Genomic DNA, 24588 nt, shown 5'->3' on the forward strand with positions numbered 1-24588 from the left:
AGGAATTCCGTATGGGACCGGAAGACCTTTCATTTGAATCTAAGTTTGTGGAAATCGGTCAAACCATCGCTGAGAAAAGTGAGTGAGATCCATTTTGGTATATATGACCACTATTTCCGGTACTTTCGGAACCGGATACCGGGAACCAGGATAGCCGGAATCGGTTTGTTTAGTTGCCTACTGACAATGACTATCGATTTGTGTTGTTTTGAGACCAGTTAAGAAAATTTTTTACGTTTTTTGTTTCGCCGGTTTAAGTGACGGTGTACAATATTGAACACACTTTACCCTATAACTCCGGAACCGGAAGTCGGATCCGGATGAAATTCAGGAATTCCGTATGGGACCACGAGACCTTTCATTTGAATCTAAGTTTGTCAAAATCGGTTCAGCCATCTCCGAGAAAACCTAGTGAGATTATTTGACACATACACACACACACATACATGCACACACACACACAGACATTGCTCAGCTCGATGAACTGAGTCGAATGGTATATGACACTTGGCCCTCCGGGCCAATTTTCACTAGTCGGTTTTTCAAGTGATTGCATAACCTTTCTTTATGAGAAAGGCAAAAACAAACAGTTTCTATGGGACATTAAGACCTTTTATTTGAACGTTAGATGGACGAAATCATCTACTAGCAAAATGAGTGACATTATTTTAATTTCATTACATATATCATTCGTAGTTTCGGAACCAGAAGTCGGATCCAAATGAAATTCAGAAACCTTATATGGGAGCATAGGACTGTTCATATGAGTCAAAGTTTGTAGAAATCAGTTAGGCCATCTCTGAGAAAAATAATGAAATTAATTTTCACACTGCTTATCTCGACGAACTTCTTGGAATGGTATAAGGGTGTAATAAGTTGTGTTTTTCCAGCAATTATCGTGGCAAGCAGTATAAATCAATATTAATATGAAATTTTTTGAATTTGAAAATACTGCCATCTTTCTAATACATATGTCATATTCGAACAATTATGTTGCCAAAAACGAACCGTGCTAAAATCGAAACGTCATGAAAAAGGATGCTGTACATAGTCTTGCATATGGTGCTAAGAAACAATAGCATAAAACAGTATTGAAATCTTGTTTCACTTTGCTCCGAAACATCGTTTTATCATCAAGCGCGTAAAACTCCTGTTACTGGAGTAAGGCGAAAAGTTTTTTATACATAATTATCAATATCTTCGTTAAAAATAGACGGATATTAACAATCTATGCCTTGTTGGATAGTTATTACCGTGCGGAATCTAAGTCTAATAACATATTTTGTTTTCAAGGTCAATTGTGACAGATTTTGTCAAAAAACTTAAATTTTTACATGAAACTTGGTAAAACTCAAAATATAAACATCCGATTTCAAAACCATTCAATAGCGATCAGTGTGACGGGGAGCCCTTTCATTTGCGACTAGTTTGATCAGAATCGGTCCAGTCATCTCTGAGATCTCAACTTCTTTGTTAACAACACACATACAGATACACAAGGATATTTGCTCAGTTTATCGACATAAATCGATTAGTATATTAGTATTCAGTCATCTCAGCAAAAATTGAGCGGAGAAAATACTGCTTCTTGTCGGTTGAGTCACTATTATACCAACGTAACCGGAAGTGAGATCCATTTGATTTTCGAACTTGATCAATGAGCCAATAGTAGCTTTCAATAGAGCCTGAGTGTGTTGAAATCTGTTAAGCCATCTCTGAGAAAATTGAGCAGAGAGAGTAAAAATCTCCTGTAGCAAAAGCGACTGCAACTTGCTCATCGAATATTATCAATAAACCAATAGTAGCCCTCAAACGACCCTAAATTTATTGAAATCGGTTTAGAATTAATATTGAGCGAAAAAAAAATGTGTGTAAACCGGGACCGGCCATTTGATCATTGAATTTGATCAATGAACTAATAGTAATTACTAGGAAATATGTGCAAACTTATTAAAAAATGCACACTTAATTTTTTCGGAAATTCGGAACCGATTTTCACAAACTAAGAAGCAAATAACAGGTCTTAAAAAAAATCTCGAAAAGTTGATCCAGATCCGACTTCCGGTTCTGGTATTACAGTGCAATTGGCGAAAAATTTCATGAGTATTAATTCACAAGCGATAGCGAAACGAGGTGCCATAAAACTTACCTCTAAATTCATCTAGTTGGTAGTTCTTGTTAGTTAGTGAATATATAAAACTACTTTGGGACTACTAGTCCTCGGTTTCCGCTTCCGAAAGCACCGATAATAGTGAAGAACGAAATTCACTTCGATTTCTCAGCAACGGTTAAATTATAGGACGATGAGTGTCAAAACATTCAAATCGTCATTCAAAATGATGATGCAAAACTAGTACACAACGGTACGTGCGACTTAGCTCCGTTCGCAGCGTGCTTTGTTCAATTTCGTATAGCGTGCTGGGTTGCCACATTAAAATTGATATTTTTCAAATGAAAAAAAATAAATTTTTAATTCTTTTATTCAATTTGTGTCTACTTGTTAGTGTTATTACAAGATCACGATAACGATGGTTTTCTATAAAAATACACTTATTGCCTTTCCCATATAGAAAGTTAATGCAATCACTTGAAAAAGTGACTAGTGAAAATGTGTTCGATATCATTTGACACAGTTCATCAAGCTGAACAATGTATGTGTTTGTGCGTGTATGTGTGTAAGTATGTGTCGAATAATGTCACTCATAAAATCTCGCAGTCCCATAGGTTGCTATTGAATTGTACACCGTCATTTATAGCGACGATGCAAAAAAGGGTAAAATTATTCTAGATTTGGCTTAATACTGATTCAACTTGTATGCTATATCAGTTACGTACTAAACGAACCGACTTCGGCTATACTGATTCCAAGTTCCCGGTTCCAGAAGTACCGAAAATAGTGGTCAAAAAGTTTAAAACCAGAGTCACTCAATTTTCTTAGAGATGATTTGATCGATTTCGACAAACAGGCATAAATAAAAGTTCCTATAGTCTCACAGGTTGCTGTTTAATTTCATCCGAATCCGACTTCCGGTTCCATAACTATACGGTAAAGTATGTTTACAAAGGTTATACGTTAGCTAGCTTATGGTTATGTTAGCTTATACCTAAAGAAATTTTCTTATTTTGTTCAAGATTGAAAAAAAAAATTCTTCCCAGAATCTTCTAGTGATATTTTTGAAAATATAAGTAATATGAGAAAGTAGTGGCGTCTCGTCCTTATGTGCACCTCGTGCACTACACAACCGGTCAAACTGAAGGAATTGACTACATCCTCATTCGCATTAAATTATTTTATTTATCCCTTTTCTGTGTACATGAGTTACTGCACAGATTCAAGATGAGAAAGAATTACTCAGCTCTGAGATTTGCTGTTCTCTTAGACTCGTTTGGACCTGCGAGAACTTGTATGCACACCTTCAGGAGAGGCTTAGTGGCTTTTGCTTATGGGAGTTCTAAACTAATTGATATCTTAGTTGCAACGCAGCAGCGGATTTAAAACTAAAGTTATTGAGAAATTTGCAGAGCGCCGAATTCTTCTATTGTATCGATAATATGAAATAAGTACAATAAAAAATTCCAAATATTCGAATATGCATTCCGTCTTTAGTTTTTACTTACAATGAACTGTTACATCTGATATCATACCTCATAATCAGTGCACAACCCGTAAATTTTGTCACGAGGCGCCACTGTGTTACAATGGTTTTTGATCATTATTTTCGGTACTTCCGGAACCAGGATCTGAGAACCAGCATAGCCAAAGTCGGTTCGTGTGGCTAACAACTAACCTACAAATTGGAACAGTGAGTCAAATTTTAAAGAATTTTTCCCTTTTTTGCCTCGTCGCTCTAAATTGCCTTGATTATAAGACCTTTCGTTTGAGCCTAAGTTCGTGAAACTCTGTTCAGTCATTTCTTCTCAAATCGAAAACATATTTTTGTAACATGCACGTACAGATACTTTGCGATCTCGACGAACTGATCCGAAGGGTATATGAAACTCGGCTCTCCGGGCCTCGGTTCAAAAGTCGGTCCCTTCTTTATGAGAAAGACAAAAAAAAATACTCGTCCGCTTGGACAGCAACTACAGCATTCGATAGATACAGCCACCTTTTTCCAAACTTAACTTTTGAGTCGAATATCTCTCCAAATAGTCAGTCTTTAGAGGGGGCCCGGAAATTCGAAAATTCAAAAATATTTCTCTTATTTCTCATAATCAAACCATATCTTTTTTTTTTTGCTCATTTTTGCTCACGAAACGAAGGGGCCTGTATTAAAATCCCCTTGGGCCCGTTTTTTTTTCGGCGGCCCAGCTGATGACTCGCTATTTATTCCTGGAATTTTAGCGCCCATTTGGTCAAGTTGTTTTCCCATCAGAAAAGAAATGTTTCGAACGATTCAGAACAAAATCCCGGAAAAGATCTTGAAACGTTCCCCTTGATTTAGTACAAATGAGTGACACAACTCTTACAATCATTTAGCGGCAAAAATCGATGCAATCTTCTATAGAATCGATTTTAAGTTTATATAATTAGTAAGTTAGTTTGTAAGTATCCCTTTTTCCGATCGCACGACAAGTAGGTTTCAGAACAAATTTGCTCAAATGGAACGTCCTTCTGATTAGTTCGAAATTGTCAGCGATATAATCCCTTACTAAATCCGAACATAATGTGCATGTACGAACGGTCTTCTTCATCAAGTAGTCACTGAGATGTTATCTTTTGTTTTCAGAAAACTGTCATGCATAGCAGTTCCATAAATTAGATTTTTGTGAAGGATTCTGCTGTAAGCTGACTGGTCCTGATCTGATCGAAGCTATCAGTTCTTTGTTATAAAAAGCACAAAAAATCGCCTACATCACGATTTACGTACAATATGATATAACTTGCAGTGAGACGATCACTGTGTTGTAATCATACCGAGTGCGTGTGAAAATCTCATCTTATGTCACCAAGAAATTAATTTTATTTTTTTTTGTACTCGTGCATTCTTTTCAAGGATTTTAATATTTCGAAATAATGAATCAAGCTCGAAATCGAAGGAATATCGAAGTGGTCCAACCAACTCGGGACTACCCCGTTTTCTATCATGTTTTGAACGGAGGGGATCTCTACACCCAGCCGAAAATCAAATCTCAACGGCAGACAGGCAGGTGGTTCGCGGTGGTTGGGTAATGTTTTCATCACACTCGTTTCATCACTATTGCGGTTTTATTTTGATACCGGTGTCTATTTTTGGAAACGATCACGCAAATACTTTACGTTTCGCCCATTTATAACAAACGTACTTTGTAACAGATATTTTTTATTTCAACGTCATTAGCTCTGCATGTGAATTATTTTACGATGAGTGATTCAAGTTAATTCGTCTTCATTCTTCAAAAACAAAAAAAAATCCTCATGAGCATGACCACAAAATTTACAGAACGACACAATTATACGACCAATACTTACCGATTTTCTCGCGAGCGAAGATGTCGACTTATTCAATATAGATATCACTAGATCTGCAGAGAGGGAAAGAGCAAAAAAGCGAAAATTAACCTTCTGCTCTGAAATGACTTATGATTTTTTTTCCTGGCAGTGTCAACGAATGGTGAATCAGAAAGCTTGGTGATTCAACAGTGATTGTTTTTAACTTGCCGGTGAAACAGCGCGCAGTGATTCGGAATTTAGTGGTACCATGCCAGTAAATGGTAGTAATCGACCTCCTTGGTTAAAAGATCGATTGGAAACAGTGAATAAAAACATTCCGCCAGCGTGGGCGCGTAAGAACTCTACCGGTAACGCTTCCGCGGATGTGAAGGATTCCAAATCAACACAGAAAACCGAAACAACGGCAGCAAAAACGGCGCCAATACAGAAGAAAGTAACCAGCTCAGTAGCAGCACCGGTCAAAGAAAATGGGGAACCAGCAAAGGCTGCCAAACTGCAGTCCAAAGAAATCAAGGTGCCAATCGTAGTGCAACAGAAAAAACCTGTTCCACCTCCCCTGACCAAACCAATCAAACTGGAACCGACAATCAAGAACACCACCCCGCAAATGACTGTTCAACGGGAACCTGTGAAACCGAAGCCCAAACCAAAGGAACCTTCGCCCGAATCCGAAGAAGAGGAAGAAGAATCCGAAGAAGAAGAGGAAGAAGAAGAGGAGGAGGAGGGTAGCACCGAATATGAAACGGAAACAGAATCAGAGGAGGAAACTCCGCCACCGGTGAAGAAACCCGTACCGAAGCGTGAACCTTCTCCTCCCAAATCGAAAGTGCCAATTCAGCTTAAAAAAGTCACCAAAAGCCCGGAGAAAACCGATACCGAGAGTAAATCTTCCAAGTCGGATAAATCTTCCTCACCGGAACCGAAAACATTTGTTAAGCCACCGCTCAAGAAGGTAATTCGGCAACCGTCGGAGCAGGTTAGGGAACGTTCGCCATCACCGGAACCGAAGAACTTTCGCATTCAGCTGCGCAAGGTTCCTTCGAATCTGAAAGCACCCCGCTTGAAGGAGAAACTTCCCGAAGTGCAGCTCAAAAAAGTGGAAAAACCACTGCTGGAAGATATTCCCAAAAAAGAGGAGGCGTATCCACATAAACCGTCGATGCTGAAATCTGAGAGTAGTAAAAGAAGTGAGTATTTTTTTGCTTTGTGATTTCTATTGTATTAAATAGTACATGGCACAAATATTTGTTTGTTTGAAAACTAATTATTGTTTAACGAAGATCAAATCCAATCAAATCATTTACATGTTCTCTTAGTTCAAAGTAATTGCAATTCCTCGCCACGTAAATTAACTACTTTCGGTGAGCCCAATACTATCGAAATGAGTGTCGACGTCATTATATCACTGTATATCTTTGCTAGATCCCAAATGCACGAATTCTTCGACAATACAATATCCACAGTGGAAAGCGTTCGGTCCGATGTATGTTTCCATCATCATCTCAAAGTTACTGTCACGAAATCGACGTCGTCGGCGAAGCCGAACTTTCGGAAGTCACTCCTGTCAATCTTCGCTTTTCTAATTACACCTTCAAATGAAATGTTAAACAAGTGACCAGAAAGTTTATCGCCTTGTCTTAACTCTCTCTGAGACCTGAAGGAACACACATCACTTCGTTCAGGGTTGCTTTGACCAATCGCACCAGTTTAAGGAGTGTATCGAAAAAAAGCTATCCACAATTTTTTTTCTTCAAATTATGATAAAAAACGATATTTTATTAAAACTCAAAATTGATCCTTCATCGTACTAGGTTAAACTTGAGCAAAATGAAAACCGGATGAAATTTAAGTTATTCCTTCCCGAATTTTCTAACTTTTGATCGAACGTTCTTCATCAAGTTCCGGACAAGTGTTGCATCACATTTTTTGGACGCTTGAGTCCAAATTTTTTTTAACTCCTGCATGTTCCCAGCTGCCTTACCAGTCTTCTTGAAGAGCCTCTTCACGATTGCTCAGTAACGTTCGATGGGTCGAAGCTGAGGGCAATTTGGTGGATTGATATTTTGCTCAACCAAATTTATACCCTTTTCCGTAAGCCAATTGAGAGTGATTTTGGCATAGTGAGCCGACGCTAAATCCGGCCAAAACAGTGGAGGTGTCCTATGTTTCTTATATAAAGGCAGCAATCTCCTCTGGAGACACTCAGATCGATAGTGTAAAAAATGGTTGACTTTAAACCACAGGAACATATTGCTTGCCATACCAGTACCTTTTGACCGAATTTCTCCACTTGAATCGACCTGTCCGCATCGCTCACATCCTCCCCAACGACGACAGTAAAATATTGTGGACCTGGAAGGGGTTTTGAGTCCTCCTTTACATAAGTCTCATCGTCCACCAAAACGCATGCATCCGAACACTGCAAAAGTCGCGAATACAATTTCCGGGCCCTTGTTGCTGCTCAATTCTTCTGTTCTACACTTCGTTTCGAGATTTTCTGCTTTGTCTAGGTCTTCAGGTGATTTCGCCTCTTGATACGTTGGATCACTCCGACACTCGTTCCTGCTTTTTTGATCAAATCACGTATTGACCTTGATTTGTTCTTCATGATTAGAGATACCACTTTCTGGTCCTGTTTCGGATTGGAAGAACCGGGTTTTCTGCATCTTCCTGGTAGCTCATTCAAAGAATAGTGTTCCCCAAACTTATTAATGATGGTTTTAACTAGAGATGGGCAAAACAGTTCATTTCAAAGAACCGTTCAGTGATGCAGAGTTCTGTTGAAAGAACTAGTTCTCCAGAGCCGTTCGTTCGTTCTATTCATAGTTGGTTTGTTTGTTCAAAGACTAAACGAGAACTTACTTTTGTAAGCTTAAGCGAGCAAAAAAAAGGTCCCTCGAAGTAGAACTGCGGTTTCGTGATAAAACTTTCTTATTAGTATCGTTCTTGAAAAAAGCGGACTCAAAAAACAAAAAAAAAAGATCCCGTGACTTTGAAATGAAGAACTACCGTTCTCGAAAAAAGAACTATAGCTCGTTCATTCTTTCAAATGAACTAGTTCTTTTGAACCGTTCGCGAACGAATTGCCCATCTCTAGTTTTAACACTGCCATGATGAATTCCAAACCGCTTTGCCAATTTTCGCATAGTAATACCCTTCTCACTCAGCCATGTGTCCAGAACCTTAATTTTCACTTCCTTTCCAATACACGACATTTTGAAAACGCAGAATTCCAACGGCACAAACAAGTAACCAAACGAAAGCTGACAGCCAAACGCACAGAATGCTGTGATCTGAGCAAAACAAAACCATCACAAATACATGCGTACAACACAAATGTATGTGGATAGCTTATTTTCGATACACTCCTTATTCGAAAACCCGTGATCGTGCATAAACTGCCATAGCCGATTTAGATCGATTGTGTCGTATGCTGATTTGAAGACAATATGTTAAATAGATTATGCGTGAAGTACCTAGATCGCAACACCGAAAAGCTGGTTGCCTGGTTATTGATGCTTTGTTGTTTCTCAGCTTACCGATCTCCTCTCCTATCTCCAATAGAGCTGGTGCTGGAAATCTGTCGTCGGCTGAACGTGTCCCCAGATAATTTTCTGTGTCGTTCACTGTATCTTTTGTTTTGCGATTCAAATGATACTCATAGTACTGCTTCCATCTATCGATCTCCTCGCACTCGTTCGTTGAAAGGCTCTTACGTAAACGGTTAATCTTTTCATACAACTTCCTTGGGTTATTTACGTGGTATGATTGTTCCATCTCTTTGCATGTCTTTATGGGTGTGTTCCGGGCTACATGAACGTTCATGTCGCCGACGCCGGGTTTCATATAACAAATTTGTATCGTGTCTCGTTTCATGTGAACGTTGATGATGCTGTAATTAAAGGAACGGCCTTTAAAACTCAATACGTACATCCTTATACTGACTAGTTGTTACTCAATTAAGCGCATCTTGGCTAGCACTTTGAAATTCGTCCCAAGCACACTAGATGTGCCATAACTCTTGTATAGCTGATCGATGGCCGCTTCTCCACTTCCTTTTTCCTGTCCAACAAAATTCCTGTGGGGCTCTAACAACGAAGCTGCAAGTTTACAGCTCGTCATACAGTATTCGATCGCACCCTGAGAAGCCAAGCGATTTGCAGTTCCATGCACCGAGCTCCCATTACTTACCCGAATCAGACTAGTCCTGTGGTGTTCTTTGCTGTATCTAGCAAACGTATCCATGTAGCTCGATTCATGACCGCTCTCCGCCAGTCACTCAAGGCTTGGGTACTTCATAAATCTCCTTCCACTTGATCGATCCACCTTGCTCGATGTTCTCCTATTTTTCTTGTGGCTATCGGATCAGATCATTGGATCACTGGGTTGCCGTCCGACATTCTGATGGCAAGCCCAGCCCATCGCAGTCGTCTGACTTTTGCTGTACGTACGATAAGCTGTTCTCCAAGGAACTGTTGCAATTCGTGGTTCACTCGCCGTCTCCACGTTCCGTCTTCCAGCTGAAGTCCGCTTTTCTTTCGAAAATACTAAGATCGCATCGATCCTCTACCAACATAGTCCAGGTCTCGTGACCACAGAGAACAGCCGATCTAGAACGCACATTGTAGATGGTTAATTTCGTGCGGTGACGTACTTTACTCGACCGAAAGGTTTTTCTGAGTTCAAAGTACATACGATTTCCAGTCAAAATACGCCTCTGAATTTCCTATTGGCGGGCACCAGTAAGCCCAATTACACGAACTCGTCAACCACCTTGAAATCAATACCATCTATCATCATTCCTAATGGGAGGCATAGTGTTTCTTCTCTAGAGCCTCTTCCTTTTATGTATTTTTTTTCACGCATTTATTGCCAGTCCGGTACGTTTAGTTTCGGCTTTCAGTTCGATGTATGTTTCCATCATCTTCTCAAAGTTACGTGTCACAATATCAATGTCGTTACCGAAACCGAAAACTGCACGGACTTTCGGAAGTTCGTACCACCCGTGTGAATCCTCGCTCTCCGAATCACACCTTTCAGAGCAACATTGGACAAGAGACAAGGGAGTCCATTACCTTACCGTAGCCCATTCCGAGCTTCGAAGGGACTCGAGACCGTCCCAGAAACTCAGACGTAACACATCACTCTATCCATTGTTGCTTTGACCAATCGCGTCAGTTTATCCGGATAACCGTATTAGTGCATAATCTATCATAACTGTTCTCGATCGATTGTGGGGTCGTATGCCGCTTTGAAGTCAATGATTAGATGATGTGTGGGACGTTGTATTCACGACACTTTTTGAGTACGCGTCTCATCGTAGTGGCACGGGCCCCGGAAAATCCCAGTTGGTACGACCCCACGAATTCCTTAGCTATTGATGATAGACGGCGACAAAGGATTTGGGAGAGTACCTTGAAAGCAGCGTCCAGCAATGTGATTGCGCGGTAGTTGCAACAGTCAAGCTCATCATCCTCTTTGTAGATGGGATATACTACCCCTTTCATCCACTCCTGCGGTAGAATCTTCTCCTTCCAAATCTAAGAAATCATCAAGTTCAACGCTCTAGCCAGTGTCTCTCCTCCAAGTTTGAGCAGTTCGCCTGGCAATTGGTCGGTCATTTCCCGCGGCTTTGTTGTTCTCAGCTTACCGATCTCCTCACTCATCTCCGATAGTCCAGGTGCTGGGAATCTGTCGTCGGTTGACCGTGCACCAGTCGTTACTGATTATTGTACGTAATTTAATGTACTATAGTCACCTGGAAGGCAGAGTGAGCGAAGAACGCGGAGCGAAGCGAAGAACGCGGAGCGAAGCGAAGCGGTTCAATGTGATGTAGGGGAGACCGGGGCTGGTTGACCGAGTTAGACTTTTTGATAAACTGTTTACGCTGTCTTGTAGATACATCTTTTAAGCACATTTGTAAATAATTTCGTTACTGCAGAAAAATCAGGGAAAAGGTTATTAACAAGGGCAGGTTGGCCGAGTATAATGAAATATGTGAAACACATCAAATGCATCAATGGAAAATGTTTATTAGTGGAAACAAGTCCGTGCACATCCAATGGTCCAGAATAAGAGAGGAGAGAAAAAAAAGCGAGAGAGAATCGAGTAGATATCACTTCTCATAAGAAAACCGGATTAACTCGTAGTAAAGTATATGTACGAAGGAATAATAATACCGAGTAAATAGGAATAGGTGCATGCATATTAATTAACTACGCATACAATAAATGCAGAGAACACTGAAAACCATTATACCATTTCTTAGGGTTTTCAATGCCCTTTCCGTCTGTTAGACTGTTTTTGGAATTCAGGAGATAACTTATTTGCGCCGAAAAAAGAATTCACGGATCCCTGTACAAACGACAACACAAAAACACCTGAAATTACGTCGGTACATAGGTGGCCCAATACTCCACCAAAACCACAATAGATGTCGCCTTTGCGCATAATAGCCTTTTCATAAAAGCCACTCGGCCAACTAGTCCCGATCACCCCTGCTACATACTCATTGAACAAAAATGAGTGACTAGCCACTCAAGAATGAGTGACCACTCAATTTCATAAAAAGTGCACGAAGTCAAAACTTGAGTTTCTTTATGTTTACTCATTTTTAAGTAAAGAAATAAAGATGATGAAATTTGAGTAATATTAAATCAAAACAAAAAAAAATGTTTTACCAAAAAATTTGAATGATTTTAACTCGAAATTTGAGTTCTTTGAACTCTAATTTTAATAATGTTTTTTCACTCATATTTGAGTACATTTCACTAAACATTGAGTTCTTTAACCCTAAAATATTCTCTTTCACAAATTTAAAGATTTTTTTGACGTTGGACCAAAATGTTCCAACAATCCACAATGAAGTGACCTGTATGGGACTAAAATTAAATGGTTTTGAAACATTCTTGTTCGACTTCTTACCGGATGTAATTGAAACCTAGAACACCCATAAGAATCACATATTTGATTAAAATAGCCAACAATGTCAGGAAAGGGTCTTTGAATCCAATATGTTATTGACGAGTGTTTGTATTTAAACAACACACCAAACAACACGGCGGTTAAGTTTTTTTTGTCACTCAAATATTTGAAAACTCAACGCTTACTTTATAACGCATGAGTAAATGTGAGAGAACTCAAAACTTGAGTTATTTTTAATCAAATCAGAAATCAAATGTTGACAGATTGCTTCAGTTTATGGATTAGAGTAATCTCAACTCAAATTTTGAGTTATGTCCAATGAGCGTGTAGCTCGTACGCGCGTCTTAACGCGTCGCGTGACACTCGCACTCTGACAGCAACGTTAAGCGTTTCGGGCTTACTCTCGCTTCATCTTAAGAGTGCTGTCAGAGCGAACGCGATTTGGGAAACGTTTTGTTGCGATGAAATTTTACCACATCGTACACGCTCTAACAGGTTTGCTTCGATCAAATGTAACTGGTTCGCACGCGCGTCTTGACACCTCGTGTAACGCTTGCACTCTGACAGCAAACTATCTTTCAGTAGACCGTTTACAGGTTGGTATGAAAGAAGCCATCTTTTCAGATTGGTCTGATGTGGACTCGGACAGCATTTTCTCATAATGTACAGAAAAGGTTCAATGTAAATAACACGACTTCACTCTTAACTAAGGAAAAAGCTCCTAATTTTGACAGAACCGGACGAACGGGGTTTGCTTGCCGACCGACTCGGCTTTAAAACTCCCCTGACTGATTGAGTCTCAGTATGGACAGACCAAAACCGGTAAAAAATAATTGTTTCTACGGCTTTGACCGATTTTTTCATTAAAAATTTTTTAAACCGATTCTTGCAAAAAAGATGTTTTCAATCGATTTTTGCATTGGTTTTTGCACTCAATGCCTTTACCCGGTTTTTGAATTCAAAAATACTTAAACGGATTTCTCAAACTATGTCGCTCTGAATTTAGAATTCAGTCTTTTCTGTAAGCTTCTTTTTTAAATCTGAGAACAAAAAATAGTCGCTGGGAAATAAATCTAACGAACATGAATTCGAATTTCATCGGCCATCGCAACGATTTTATTTTGTTTTTGATCATCTGTGAGAAAACGCGACATCAACTTTGAAAACATGCTCATGCAAAAATCTTATTAAACTTCCTTTACGATGTCAACTATCTCCTACAATTTCATATTCAGGTTTTCCATCACGTTTATATTCAGCATACCAGTTAATTATGGTTGAGTTGCTTGGAGTAACGGATAATGCTTATCAAGCAATTTCTTTGCTTGTACGGTATTTTTATTAAAAAAAAAGTGTTGAAACTACGCCCGAAATTCCTTTTTCTTCATTGACATAACTGCCATACTTGACAGACAGATGGCATCTGATAGATGTTTCTATTGAACGCTAGAGGGATTTTTGATTAGTGACGTCATCTGTCTGTCAGACCGGGGACTTATTGATCGACGTGTTACAATGTGTGTTCGCACTACATTCATGATATCAAAGAGATATTTTCCATTGACAAGAATACACTCTCCTACTCAATGCTTGATCGGAGAAATAGGTATAAAGCGAGAGGACTAGTGTTTGATGAACAGAGAGGATGTTTGGATGTGAGATATCGGTCGGGTGACGGCCAGGATGTAGACCATGTTCGATGTACGTTGCTACTATGTCTGTTTCGAGTTTTGGAGTGGCTAAAACAAGATCAGAGTGGCGAAATAGTAGCGCGTATGCACGGAATGCATAAGAACGCGGGTTCGAGTCCTGTCTCTGAGCGTATCTTTTTCCAAAAATTCATCTTTTCTGTTAGTTTTTCTTTCACTTGGCTTCTCCAATATATATTTCCGCGCAGTCATTGCAAAAACATTGACAAGAAGTTGTCTCATTGTTGGAGAAATTTTGAAAGACGCCTGAAGTAAGCAAGCTTTTTGCCTGTTTGCTAATATGTGAGAGTAGTAAGGTTTAAGTAGGTTTTGAGAAATGGTATTGCTTCTCGAATCTTTTTCACGGTATCTGATAATATCACGTAAAATTGCATGTTTCATACTGTACATATTAGTTAAGCAAAATCAAAAAAAAGTTCTACCTTTCCTCAAAGTCAATTGCACAGCCTAATATTGTAAACCTTTTTACAGTTCCCCCACCGCCTCCGATGCCAAAATCTAACGTCCCACCGCCACCTCCTCCACCACCAAAGTTGGGTCCACCACCGGATTTCAAAAAAGGAGATGTTTCAGGAAAGCACAAGGAATTGGTCGAGAAGCTCAAGTAAGTTGAAGCTGGTAAAGCTAGTCCTATGGAAATAGAAACAAAGCTGTCTTTGCTTGCTGGCATGATGAAACCACAATTGAATGTTATTAATCGAAAACTAAACCAAAAAAGAAAAAATCAAAGACAGCTTTGTCGTCAAAAACAAAACATAAATGTAATAGCTAGAATAACTATTTCTACGAGGGATAGATTAAAAACATAAAAGTGAACTGTGAAATGTACTGCATGACCCACTGTATGAAGTCGTCCAAGTAAATAACCGAATATGTACATCCATACTCGTAGAACATTGATGTCGCTCAGATCCATACCAATACCAGAGCTCGTCTAGACTAACCACTAATCAGCCCAATGCCTGTTTCGATTGCAGAAAACGGCCGCGTAAACGACCGGACTGGTCCGACATGATGAAAGAGGTAGAACAGGGTAGAAAGCTGCGCCACGTTGAATGCAATGATAGGTATTGTAACTCTCCGAAGCTCTGTTGCTTGATGGCCGTTGTTTCGTTGCACGTTCGTTATCACTAACTCCCAGTCGTTGCTAACAGTTTTCCCTTTGCCGTTTTAGATCGAAGCCGATCATTCATTCGAAATCGATCACCAAAGTTAAGGATCAGTTTATTTTTGAAACTGAGAAAGCTACGGTCCACAACGTATTACTCAAGGAGATCCAATCGGGTATATCACTGAAACCGACCAAATGTAATGACCGTAGCAAACCCAACCTGGAGGGTCTGCGAAAATTCCGTCGGCAAATGACACTGGAAGAGCAGCTGGCGAAATCCGAATCCCGGGCCAATTTGGAAGCACCACCCGTCGATGACGATGAAGTTGACGAAATGGATGACATCGACAAGGTTCGAGATGATTTGCAAAGCACCAAACAACTGCTGGCGATGGAACTGCGGAACAATGAAGCACTCGAACGGGAGAACAAACGGCTTCTGCAGAGGGTGCAGAATCTGGAAGCGGAACTTTCTCGCGAACGATGGAACCCATTGAGTGGAGACGAAAAGAGTTCCATCAGTGGACCGGACGCTGGGTTGATTCAGTCACTGAAAAATGAAGCACTCGAAGCACAGCAACAGTCAAAGCAGCTGGAGGAGAAGTATCAGACGGTGGCGAAGGAATTGGATACCGCTTACAAGCAGTCCGAGGAGCAGAAGCGGAAAATTGCTGATTTGGAGAAAAAGTTACAGGTAAGATGTTTTATTTTTTCAATGGTCATATTGCAAAAACTGGTCATAGGACCAAACAAGTTTTTATTGAAATTACTATCAAATATATAATTTAGAAAGTAATCAGAAACTTTGTGACATCAAAATTATTAAAAAGACTAATTATGTAACAGAGACAATATGAGGTAGGCATAAGGCCAGAACAAATTCTTCGCCGAAACACGAATGGAAATGGACATGAGTCTTTTTTAATTTAATGCCAACTTTGTTGTGTCGTTTTTTCTCGTTTTCAAATTCTAGTAAAATGGAAAAATTCGCTCAACTTTGAAAATTCGCATTAAAAATCAAAAGCCTAGGGAAAAAAGGCGGGTGTGTAATGTCAGAGACATAACTGGATGTCGTGAACACGAATAAAACTGACACGTTTTCTTCACAATTCCGAATAATAAGCAAAGCCTTGGTATTACATTCCTGTAGTGGAATTTGACTTTCTGTTTCAACAGACTTTGCAGCCGATTCAGAAGTGTACATTAAACATTGCATGGCTAGTACTATGGATCCTACTGACACTACGAATCCTTCCAGGTCGGGGCTCGAACATACGACAACTGGTTTGTAAGACCAGTGCCCTATGCATTGAACCACTAACTCGACATTCCGAATAATGGTGGTTCTGAGAAGAACCTTTTATGAAGGCGGTTGTGTTGGAGAGTGACGATCTCAATTCGAATCATCTATTTCCAAGCTGACCTGTTGTCCGTGGATGAGATACTGATATGGTTGGCGTAGGTACAGCATTCACAACCGATTTTAATCTTCCAATGAAGAAACCATGAATTCCCGCGATTGATTAATCATACAGTAGGCTTACGATATGAAAAGTTTGAAACATATCTACGGCTTTCTATATTGATGTTCCTAGCAAATACGAGATCAATACATGTGCCTTCAAGGGTGAAGGAGCAGATCTCATATACAACTTCATATACTTGCTCATGAAATCAATGAACTTAATATAATCTTGTTTTGAGGCATCTATATCGAAATCTCCCACAATTATCATCGGCATATTTTTACGATAATATAGGGGTAGATGGGGTAAAATGCACCCCCCAAGGAAATGTAGCTATATCTTAACTATAGAGAATAACACGAAAGAGTTTCATGCATGATTATCTTTCGTAATCATTATTTCTCAAAATTACGTACAAATACTCGCTGAATACATTGAAAAATACATGAAATGTCTTATTTTCTAAAACCCTTAAAAATTGTCTATTGAAATATATGCGGGGCATGACGCCCGATCATGGAAAACATGAAAAATATACATTCTAAATTGTGCGAAGTGCAATTATCTGAACATAGAGGCAGGATGATCTTAAACAACGGGTAAACATCCATCAAAACAACGGATTAAAGCTCATGACAACCACGAGGCAATATGCACCCTCATAAAGCTTCTTCTTCCTCTTTCAAGAAAGCTTTAGACTTTTCGTTGACGAAATATTTGCCAGGTGGAAGATTGTTCAATATTATTCATTAAATTCAATACTGTACTATTGAAACACTTCAATGTTGTTGCAACACACGTTCAAGTTGAAAAATTTCGAATCTATTGGTAGTTAGATTATATAAATCCTTCTGTGCAATGAGCTTACAAAATAGGAAAAAGTCACACACGCGTCATGATGAGTTTTCCTCTTTGATACTCGTTGATATGAACCATTTCAGAAAAGGTTAATTTGAACTATTTCAGATTATGCATACAACTGAAAATTTTATCATAAAATTATAATCATATATTCGATGGCATGTAGCAAAAATCATGTGGATACGTTAGATACAACAAGAGATATTCGCGATCAAAATCTTATCACTCTCTCAGAGAGTAAAATTTGAAAAGGTGTCCCACAGTGAAATAAGTCGTGTTCAATTTTTTGTCGCCAGATGTCATGAATTCATGAAACGTATGTTGTCTTGAAAAAAATTCTCTTCATTTTTCGAGTATCTACTTTGGAACTTCGTTTTTGAGACCTTTGAGAATTTTGAGACTTCCGAAATCGAAATTTTTGTTGATGCCAAATGTGTTAGAAAAGCATGAGATTTTGAAATCTGGTATTAGAAAACCACATAAAAAAATACTTCAGTTCGTATGTACAATTTTCTACTGGAGTCCCGTGTTAACTAAGAAGTATTCGTCAAATTAAAGATTCACTAGTCGATAAGAAATTCATTTTGACGTGGAACACATCTTTGATTTTGACCTTTTTTTATAAAGATAAAAAATGGGAAGGCCGAGTCTCATATACCAATCGATTCAGCTGAGCAAATGTCCGCGCGCGCGTGTGTATGTGGGTCTGTATGTTATTTTTGAGTTATACTGTTTGATGTCAAAAATTTCAATGTTTTAACAATATCTGTCACAACTGACCTTGAAAACAAAATATGTTCTTAGACTTAGATTTCGCACCGTAATAGCTATCCAACAAGCAATAGATTGTTAAAACCCGCCATTTTAGCGGAAATATCGATATTTTTGTGTAAGCGACTTTTCCCCCTATTCCGGTAGTAGGAGTTTTGAGCGCTGTATGACAAAGCAATGCTTGATTTTTATACCGTTACATGCAATTGTTTCTAAGTACCAAAAAGACTGTGTACAGCATCCTTTTTTATGACATTTCCACGGACCGATTTTAGCACGGTTCGTTTTTTGGCAACATAATCGTTCGAATAAGACACATGTAAACTAGATAATGGCAGCATTTTCGAGTTGAAAGCAGTTCCACAATTATATTGATTTAAACTGCTTACAGCAATAAATGTTGGAAGAACATAACACCCATATACCATTCGAATCAGTTCGTCTAGATCAGCAAATACATGTGTGACAAATAATTTCACTCAATATCCTCGGAGATGGTTGAACGGTTTTCTACAAACTCACATTCATATGAAAAGTTGTACTTTATGTATGTATGAATTATGTTTGGATCCGACTTCAGGTTCCAGAACTACAGGATGGTATGTGAAACAAAATTTAAATTTTGTAACTCATTTTTCTCGTAGATGGCTGAACCGATTTAAGATTCAAATGAAAAGTATTGAGATCTTATAAAACATCTTACTTTTTAGTCAGATCCAACTTCCGGTTTTGGGGATACAGTGTGATTAGTATGCAGATTTGGATAGTCGATAACCAAATAAACTTATTTCAGTTTTAGTGGTATTCAGTTTTCGATTCGGAAGGTATTCAAAAATTTAATTCGCGCTGCGATTTTTCAAATATGTCTACACTACATTTTTAAACATTTTGATACAAATGTAAACTATACAGCTTCTCAGGTGAATTTAACTAACTTCGGCTACACCGATTTTCGAATTCCGGTTCCAGTATCGAATCGTTTCTCAAAGCTAAATCGTTTTCTCAAAAAAGGCCAAATCGAATTTCAAAATCAAAATTTCAAATTAAAGAATTTATAGTCCCATACTAAATTAATGAATTTTATCCAATTCTGACTACCGATTCTGGAATTACAGGGTGATGAGTTTTCTGTCTGCTAAAAATCTTGCACTAACTGACTTTCCCTAACGGAGACAATGGTTTTTGTTTATCAATTACCATACATCTGAAAATATGTATAATTACTAGAAAAAATTTTGGTTATAAAATCGTTTGTTGGAAATTATAAATTTTATTATTAACTTAAATATGTTTAAGTCATATTATAGGGGAAACCGGGCCCTTTTTTGAAACTGAAAAAATAGGTTTTTACCCAAGATATCTCTACTGTGGTGTAGATTCAACCTTCAGAAACAATTCTCAATTATTGAGTGGGAAAAATATGCATTAGTTTTCATATGAAGTCGCGCAGAAATGACCAACCAGAAATCCGTAGTGCTAATCAGGACTCGTTGTAGGGCAAAACCAGACTAGGTGATATGCTGTCGAGCAAGCCAAAGCTACATCACCACCGGAACGGTACACAAGGAAATATGTCGTGAAGAATGCCCAAAGAAACGATTGTAACCAATCCTACCTAGCCATGACGCTTCCTCGCTATTCTGAGCTGATTTGGCATCTTGTCACTACGCCAAACATATATTGGTATGGTATAAAACAAATGGAGTCCATGTTGTACCGACAGAGGCGTATCGACTGCCCGGAGTTACGACCTATCGGGCGATGTTGGGCTCTTGTGAAGAAAGAACTTTCAATATCAACAACAGTCTATAACTATAGAAAAATTCTATAGCTTACCAATATAGAAATTTTTATAAAACTGCAAGGAAAGCGAGCCCAGTCTGTGTTCCGACACACGAACTGTTTTGTTTTAAAACTGTAAATTATTTTAGTCTGAATCTACAAAGCAATATTTCGATAAAACTAGCGTAACTGTGAATTCGAAATACTTCAGAACTGTTATAGAAAAAATGCAGATGAATTGGCAACAGATATCAGCAAGATTTTTTTGTAAATTCTGTCCTGTCGTTGGAGTTAATCAAAGTACTATTTATTGATTTTATTGAATTATGGGTATGTGCACCTAGCATAAATTTGGGGGTAACATTTTTTTTTATTTTCTTCGAATTACCAGTACTATTTATTGTTGGTAAGCAAATATTGTATGGCTCCATAAAACGTTTTAAATTTTGTGAATTGTGTTTTTGACTCTTTCGACTCAAAAGGTTACGACACCTGTTTTAAAAGAAATTCACCCCGTTGTCTCGACACCGATGTAGTGACAATTTGCCAAATCAGACAAAAAATGTACAAGTCAATTATGAGTTCTAATGTACGGGAGAACACACTTTTCAGGAACTCCTGCTTGTACATTTGTCCAAAGACTTGTTTGTTTGAACAACCGTTTTTTCGCCCGTAACTGTAAACACCTTGTCATATAAGTAGACTCAGTTCGTCGTGATTGCAAAATGTTTGTCTTCCATAAATACGTTCATTTCATAGACAATATACATAAGTTTTTCTTCACAAATTCTTAGATTTAAATGAAAGCCGTACAAAAATCAATTTAATTTCATCTAGATCCAACTTGCGATTACGGAGCTACAGAATGTCACTTAATTTACTCCAAGACGGCTGAACAGATTTTCACAAACTTACACTCAAATGAACGTTCTCACAGTCTTTTTGGTTGCTATTGATTTTTATCCATGTTCGATTTCTGGTGATGAGTGTTTAACATTTATAGTGCAAAGCACCCAAAACTGATCGCAAAACTATTCAAATTCGATTTGCTAATGGCTTTTTCATTCAAAGAAAATGGCAACCTTTTTATAAACCGATAACGGGATTCTCATTCATTTAAATAATGAAAGCATTAGTTATCTGCTATCTCTGTTCGATACATTATCCCAAAGGGTGTGATGAAAATTGGAGCAACCGCTTCAATATTTTCGCATCGCGGTAACAGTTCTTTGTGTTGTTTCATAAAACCGAAAACAAAATGCGTAAAAATTGCATCCGATTTTTCTAAACTATCACTCAAGTACATATTGTGTATTTTGATGACATTTCTTGTCAAATACGTTGCATAAGATCTCATACCATATCTCACTCTAAAAGCGAAAAGTATAATAACAAGTAGAATAACAATAATATTCGTTATCTGCCAGATGTGTCAGTTAACAATGCGGATTTTTTTCAAGATTCACCGTCAAGATGGGAAATGGATTTATTTTGAGAATATTATGGATCGAACCTGGCCAAACCTCATCGCTTTAGAAAGAAAACGATGGTGGTGGGATCAAAAAGTCTACTACGAGCTTCTCAAAACAGGGTTAACTGTAAATACCAATCGACATCGACAGCAAGTGAAGAAATTAAATCAAGCATAGCTCAACGACTCGAAAGACGACAACAAGACAAGAGTGCTTTCGCAGTACGACAACACCTCCGCACACACAGCGAAAGCGATCAAAAACATCATTGCTAAAATCAGATATGAACTTTTGCCCCACCCACCATACTTTCCAGACGTGGTCCCTTTTGTCTATCACTTGTTTTCATCGATGCCTCACGCACTTGCTGAGCAGCACTTCACTAGTCATGAAGACCTGGAAACATGGCTTTATGGCTGAATCGCTTCAAACGATGAACAGTTCTTTCGATGTGTTAATCGTTTATTACATACAAGCAACACGTAGTTCCATTAAAAAAAATCCTGCATTATCAACTGACACGCATGCTATTTGGGATTATTTGGTTAACGACGATTCCATAGCCTGAAGAATAGAAATACTTCTGCTTCTAATCAGCTGATTCAGCTCATGAAAAACGTAATATTAATATGACAAATAGAGTCGATTATTACTCATTCGGAAATCATCAAACTGTAGTACGGTACCTCCACATCATAAGTGCCGTTGATGACAGCTATAACGAATAATCTAATGCATTTTTTGACCTCTTTTGTTGCAATTCTTTGACGCACGATCGCAGTGCTTAACGGATGATGACTACTATTTGAATGAGCACCAGGTAAAGTAACGAGTAATGTGTTTTTGGTTGATTGATTTTCCGTCGTAGCTTAGTATCGCAAACGAGTGGTTCGATACTAAAATCTGTACACAAGCAGACTAGTACGTAGCCGTAGTCAATCTTTTTAGCGATCTGTGCCTTTGAATGTTGATTATTGAAATAATATTGCAACTTTTTTTTCTATGGGGATCATTCGCAGGGCATAACGGATGGAGGCAACAGTTCAACACGGCGTATCAGTGAAGCGGCCCAAAAGGAGAGTTCTCCGGAGCTGGCACCCGATGAGGAAGAGGAAGAAGAAGAGGAAGAGGACGAAGAGAAAAAGGCTGAGAAAGCAGCTAAGCGGTTGAGTCGCGAAGTCAACATGCTCTCAGCTAGATTGATTCGACTGAAGGAAAAACAGGAAGAGAAGCACTCTGAACGGCAGGCACTGAAATATGCCATGAAGACTAATCAATATGCTCTGAAGTAAGCCAAATTAATTATTTTTAGGATGAATTTGAACTAATTAAGTTGTTTTTATTCTAACTTCTTTAGGAATGAGCGTAAAAAATATAAGAAACTGCAAAAGGAAGTTGATAAGATGGCAGCTATGATGAAGATGGAGGAAGATGACGAGGATACGGAAGAAAATAAGGAACCAGCACCAGAAGAACCAGAAGAAGAAGAGGAGGAGGAGACTGAAGAAGAGAGCGAATCGGAATCAGAATCGGAAAGTGAAAGCGAAAGTGGAAATGAAGCGGATGTAAACTCTTATTAATTTTTCATATCGATTTCATATAATTTCGGTGGATAATTTCCTTTTCAGGATGCCCCTGATGAAAAGAAGAAAGCCAATCTGGAACCGCGCGTGAAACGACACGAAGGACGGTTAGCTTCTCTTAAGAAGGGCAACTATCTTTTGCAAGCTAATGTGGATAGAATTAAAGATGAAATCAATAAAACTAGGGAGATGTGCTGTACACTGCAGGCGGATCTAGATTCGGTTATAGCAGATCTAGGTTAATTCGTTATTAATTAGTAAATCTCTGATCAAGCATATTTAAATACTGATACACCAGACAAAGCAAGGATTAAAATACTCATTTACCTTACAGGATACCCGGAACAAGTAAAACTCACTGTAGCCACTTATTATCAAAGTTCATTTTATAGCGAAAACCCTTCAGCAGCTTGTAGGAATCGTTTTTATGTATTTTATATTTACAGACTATACACGAATAACACTGGTAAAAGGATAAGCAGAGCCAGTCCTGGCACACAACCAAGTATTTAATTTGCTGTATTTTTTTCGAATAAAGTAAAACTTACCTGAATTGTAAGTAAAATCTCAGTGGTTTACTATATTGCCAAAATCGCGTTCGAAATTCCACTATTCACCTATTAAAAAGTCTAATTTGCACAACGAACAAAATCCTTAAAAAACATGCAATGTTGGAGAAGTTGTTTGGTCGCGTAAACAATGATTATTATGCTCGTATTGAAGAAGCTTTATTCTGGAATGACTCGTTTCACTTTACTTTTTGTTGTCTTTATTTCTGTCACATATAACATATATCGTTACGGAATGATCTGAGCATTATTCCGAAAACAATCCAAGGATATGCTAAACATACACACGGATATGTTGAAATCACCGGCGAGTTGCAAGGAAATTAATATGCATTAAATGAAAGCCCTAGCAGCATAAACTATTGCTTGTCATCACGTATAACCAGGGCCGAATTCAAAAGTGGTTCAGAGTATGTTTGAATTACTATAGTATATAGGGTAACAGAGGTATTTTGGCCACTTCATATATTTTGGCCCACCTAACAAACTTTATCGATTATATCGGATTTAATTGATGTGAAGTAACTCATGTTACATAAATTTGAAGGTAAACACATTAAATTACCTCTTGCGGAAGGGTTTTTCAAAGATATTACAACATTTGGTGGATATTTATTAAAAGTGGGCCAAAATAAAATCAATCCTAAAGTGGGCCAAAATACCTCTGTTACCCTATATCTTCTAATATTTAAGTCATTATTCCTAGTTTGGATATTGTTGCTTTCAACTGAAAAAACATAAAATACGTACGAGATTTTCAATATTTTCAGTTCATCGGCATCTTGAATTTCTTCACCAGCATCGCTTGTCAGCATGAAATTTAGAACGTTCAGAAATTTTCATACTGGCAACAACCAACAGCTGGTAAGCGTTTACATTACACTGGTAGCGTGCTGGAGCCAAGCA

The 24588-nt window shown here is 38.4% G+C and overlaps 2 protein-coding genes across 6 annotated transcripts in view; one reads left to right on the top strand and one right to left on the bottom strand.

Annotated features, from left to right (window-relative positions):
* LOC131427163 (glutamic acid-rich protein) overlaps positions 1–23678 on the top strand; it is a 37007-nt gene extending 13329 nt beyond the window's left edge. For 2 of the 4 annotated variants that reach the window (XM_058590123.1, XM_058590124.1), the window contains exons 2-9: positions 5583–6621; positions 14539–14671; positions 15045–15134; positions 15242–15872; positions 22312–22350; positions 22550–22818; positions 22888–23095; positions 23159–23678. In XM_058590123.1, the coding sequence (XP_058446106.1) occupies positions 5682–6621; positions 14539–14671; positions 15045–15134; positions 15242–15872; positions 22312–22350; positions 22550–22818; positions 22888–23095; positions 23159–23356 (2508 nt within the window). In that variant the 5' untranslated portion in view covers positions 5583–5681 and the 3' untranslated portion in view covers positions 23357–23678. Of the gene's footprint in view, positions 1–4756; positions 5170–5582; positions 6622–14538; positions 14672–15044; positions 15135–15241; positions 15873–22311; positions 22351–22549; positions 22819–22887; positions 23096–23158 lie in introns of those variants that run through there. The other 2 variants (XM_058590125.1, XM_058590126.1) reach the window with 2 other exon arrangements.
* LOC131427164 (trichoplein keratin filament-binding protein) overlaps positions 1–23981 on the bottom strand; it is an 85773-nt gene extending 61792 nt beyond the window's left edge. Inside the window, exons 1-2 of one of the 2 annotated variants that reach the window (XM_058590128.1) lie at positions 23662–23800; positions 5453–5505 (exon numbers count right to left, since the gene is read on the bottom strand). The gene's annotated coding sequence lies outside the window, so the exon portion shown is untranslated. Of the gene's footprint in view, positions 1–5452; positions 5506–23661 lie in introns of both variants that reach the window. The other variant, XM_058590129.1, reaches the window with a different exon arrangement.
* Positions 23982–24588: the final 607 nt, after the last annotated feature.

Source organism: Malaya genurostris, chromosome 2, assembly GCF_030247185.1.
Source record: "Malaya genurostris strain Urasoe2022 chromosome 2, Malgen_1.1, whole genome shotgun sequence".
Taxonomy (NCBI): Eukaryota; Metazoa; Arthropoda; class Insecta; order Diptera; family Culicidae; genus Malaya; species Malaya genurostris.